The sequence below is a fragment of the Plasmodium gallinaceum genome, assembly GCF_900005855.1.
Source record: "Plasmodium gallinaceum strain 8A genome assembly, contig: PGAL8A_v1_141, whole genome shotgun sequence".
NCBI classification, from domain to species: domain Eukaryota; phylum Apicomplexa; class Aconoidasida; order Haemosporida; family Plasmodiidae; genus Plasmodium; species Plasmodium gallinaceum.
This window is the reverse complement of record NW_021628302.1, coordinates 588,346-592,316: the sequence shown is the minus strand read 5'-3', so window position 1 is coordinate 592,316 and position 3,971 is coordinate 588,346. Positions and strand designations below refer to the sequence as shown.

The 3,971-nt window shown below is 16.0% G+C and overlaps 3 protein-coding genes across 3 annotated transcripts in view; 2 read left to right on the top strand and 1 right to left on the bottom strand.

Moving 5' to 3' along the window:
• The window catches only part of PGAL8A_00486800 (topoisomerase, putative), a gene marked incomplete at both ends in the record, with an annotated part of 2,992 nt that extends 2,066 nt beyond the window's left edge, over nucleotides 1-926 (top strand). The window contains 3 exons of the mRNA XM_028673661.1: nucleotides 158-282; nucleotides 384-476; nucleotides 561-926. Coding sequence (XP_028530091.1) covers nucleotides 158-282; nucleotides 384-476; nucleotides 561-926 — 584 coding nt within the window. The remainder of the gene's footprint in view (nucleotides 1-157; nucleotides 283-383; nucleotides 477-560) is intronic.
• Nucleotides 927-1,163: 237 nt separating this feature from the next.
• PGAL8A_00486700 (conserved Plasmodium protein, unknown function) lies at nucleotides 1,164-1,474 on the bottom strand (the record flags this gene model as incomplete). The annotated part of the gene is made up of 2 exons (XM_028673660.1): nucleotides 1,164-1,206; nucleotides 1,302-1,474. The coding sequence occupies 2 exons, from the start codon at nucleotides 1,472-1,474 to the stop codon at nucleotides 1,164-1,166; spliced, it is 216 nt and encodes a 71-aa protein (XP_028530090.1).
• A 732-nt stretch (nucleotides 1,475-2,206) lies between these two features.
• Nucleotides 2,207-2,893, top strand: PGAL8A_00486600 (DNA-directed RNA polymerase II, putative; the record flags this gene model as incomplete). The annotated part of the gene is made up of 2 exons (XM_028673659.1): nucleotides 2,207-2,455; nucleotides 2,609-2,893. 2 exons carry the CDS (start codon nucleotides 2,207-2,209, stop codon nucleotides 2,891-2,893), a joined length of 534 nt encoding a protein of 177 aa, XP_028530089.1.
• Nucleotides 2,894-3,971: the final 1,078 nt, after the last annotated feature.

Genomic DNA, 3,971 nt, shown 5'->3' with positions numbered 1-3,971 from the left:
AAAATTTTGTTATTTAAAAGAAAAACAAAAAAAAAAAAAAAAAAAATATACATATATCATATTTGAGATTAATATAAGAATATGCAAAAAAAAAAAAAAAAAAAAAAGAATTAAAAAGATTAAAAATAAACTTTTTTTTTTTTTCTCAAAAATTTAGATAATGGTTTAATGATTAATGAGTGTCTTTTAAATGTTGATAAAATTGATACATTAGCACATTATATAATAGTTGTTGAAAAATATTCTCTATATCAAAAACTCTGTCAACACAAAATTTGGGATGTATACTAAAATTTTTTAGAAAAAAATTATGCACATATATATATATATATATATATATATATATATATATATATATATATATATATATATATTATTTTCAGATTCTTCCGTGTATTTTAATAACTGGAAAAGGATTTCCTGATTTTTCAACAAGAAAAATTCTTTATCAACTTATAGCCTTATTTAATTTAGAAGTAACAATATTCTTAAAAAATATAGAATACCTTGTTTATATTTTCATAAATATTTATAATGTATCTTCACATTTATTTATCTAGTGTGCTTATGTTGGTGATTATGATCCTTATGGTATTAGAATTTATCTTACATATAAAGAAGGAAATTCAACATATGAAAATAATATATGTTCATGTAAAAATATAAAGTGGATAGGAATGTGCTCGGAAGACATTAAATTGTTTCCAAAGCAATCCCTATTAGTACTAACTAAAAAAGAAAAAAAGGTAATAAAAAATTTATTAGAAGACAAAAATTTAAATTATTCTCAAATTAAAAAGGAAGTTTGTGAAATGGAAAAAATGAACTATAAATTTGAAATAGAAGCAATAGAATATTTAGGAATGGAATTTTTTATTAAAAAATATTTAATATTAAAAATTTTAAGAAAACAATGGTTAATATAAATTTTGATAGACATCTATATATTTTATCTTATTATTATTTTTTTTTTTTTTTCCTTGAAGTTTTTATAATAATTTAAAACATTTTGTATATATGTTAACTTGCTTTTTAAAACAACTAAAAAGTAATTTTGTCTTTTTTTAATAACTCTTTTTGAAATTGCAAAAATATCAATGGTACATTAATTCACAAATAAAATCTTATATCTTTTTTAAATATTATTTATTTTAACTCAATTTTTATATATTATCATTCTTCAATCTTCTTTTATCTTGTATATACCTACAATATAATTTGTAAAAAGAAAAAAAAAAAAAAATAGAATCTTAAAAACAAAAATTAAAATATTATTGAAGATTTTTCTATTTTTATATAACCTATTTATAACATTTTTTGGTACATTATCTAAAGAGTACTTTTGTATTAATTTTGGATTTATAAGAAATGGTTTATTTTTACAATAAATAAAATAAGGCAAAGCATTTTTGCGTAGCCCATTTGTGAAATATTTTCTGATATATTTACAACACTTACCAGCTGTAATACTCATACCTTTAAAATATATAATAGAGATATATATATATATATTTTTTTTACCTTCTGTTAAAATATAAAAATGAATAATTTTAAAAAATAAAAATATATGAAGAATGTATTTATTAAATTATATATAGAGTTTTTAATGTATAGCTATATATATATTTTTCAAATTGAATTATAATAATTTAAAAAGTTTTGAATTTTTAAAAACAGCTAAACATTTAAAAATATAAAAAAAAAAAAAAATTTTTTTCCCTATACAATTAGTGTTAACAATGTTCAGACTATAAATTCTAATATTTGTGCATTATAATAATAATGAAATAAACTAGAAAAAAAAAAAAAAAAAAACTAAATATATATTTTCTGAATTTTTTAAATACATATGAATTAATTTTTTGAAAATATAAAAATAATTTTAAAAATATGACTATTTAAAATAAAATGTATTTTTCAATTAAATTATGTTTTTTAATTAAAATATAAATTTAAATTATAAGATATTTTAAAATTTAAATACATATTTTTAAAATTATTAAATCGTAAAATATAATATATATTATTATATTTTAATCATACTAATTTACTTGAAAAGAGATGATCATTCAAAAAAATTTTTTATAGATAAAAAAAAAAAAAAAATAAAATTAAAATTTTTTATTGTTAAAAAAAAAAAAAAAAAAAAAAAAAAAAAAAAAAAAAAAAAAAAAAAAAAAAGAAATATAAATAATTATAGTTTAAAATGTATTTTGTCATTGAAGAATGGAAAAACGTAACTATAAAACCAAGTCAATTAGGTCCAAGATATCAGCAATGTATAGAAGACATGTTAAGAAATAGTGTTGAAGGTCAATGTAATGCTAAATATGGATATATAATTTGTGTAATTAGAATAATTCATAATGAACCTGGTAGGGTACAAGATGGTACAGGGATGATTGTTGTTAGAGTTAAATATCAAGCAATCGTTTTTAAGCCATTTAAAGATGAAGTAAATTTAAAATATAATAATAATTTATATGAAAAAAAAACCATATAAAAAAGGAAAATATATATAAATAAAAATAGATAAAGTTTAAATAAGTAAATATATATATATATTTGTATAAATTTTTTTTTTTTTTTTTTTTTTTTTTTTTTACAGGTTTTAGATGCTATTGTTACAGATGTAAATAAATTAGGTTTTTTTGCTCAAGCAGGACCATTAAAAATTTTTATTTCAAGAACTGCTATTCCAAAATGTTTTGAATATACAGAAGATGCTCATTATCCTAGTTTTTCCTCAGGAGATTATAATATAAAACCTCAAACAGCAGTTCGAATTAAATTACAAGGTATACGTTATGATTTATCTAATATGTTTGCTATTGCTACAATAAATAATGAATATCTTGGATGCATAGAATATAGTTCTTTACAAGTTATGTAACTTTTTGGTAACATATTAACAAAAAATATATGTAATTTTATTCATTTATATATATTTATTTCTTTTTTAATAATAGAAATTAAGAATTTATATTTTATTTTGGGTTTTACATATATATATGCTTTTTTTTATAATACGTTATATTTACTCCTTTTTTATTTTCATGAAATGCTTTTTTTTTTTTTTTTTTTTTTTTCCTGTGTAACTTTTTTTTTAAGTAATATTTTTTTATTTTTAATATTTTTATTATATTTGTAAAGACATATTAAAAATTTAATTTTTTTTTTTTTTTTTAATATTATTAAATTTTAACTAACCTCAAATTTTGCACAAATGAAATATTAAAATCATTATCAAAAATAAAAAAAGATTTGAATAATTGTTATAAATTGGAAAAATATTTTATATGGCATATAAGATAGTGAAAAAATTACACTTCTTTTTTAATATTTTGGAATTAAAAAATATTACTATTTATTCTAAAAGAAATAATGGATACAATCTTTATAATATGAATAAAGTAAAATACACAAAAATAAAAATAATTAAAAAAGTTTGAAATCATTTTGTATCTTTTACACCTAAATATTAATTTCTTATTTATAAAAAATATTCCTTTTAGAATAAGTATGTATATTAAAAAGGAAAAAAAAATGAATTATACTTTTTTTTTTTTTTTTAATTTTTTTTAATATTTTTAATATTTTAATAATAGAACAAAGATTACTAATACATTTATAAAAAAAATTAAAATTAATGCGTGTTAAAAAAAATTATGTAAGTTTAAAAAGAATACATTTATATTTTCTTATAGATGGTATGAATTAACATAATTATATATATATAAATATATATATATATATTTAACAATTCCATACTACTTTAGAAATAATTATTCATAAATTATTCTAATATTTTTATATTGTATATATTACATTTCATTAGTTTCTCTTTTCCTTTTTTTTTTTGTTATTAAAACCATTTTTTTTTTAGAATTATTTCACTATATCTACAAATTTAATATACTTTTACTGTATATATAAAATAATTTAATTATAAGAAATATTTAAATATTCTA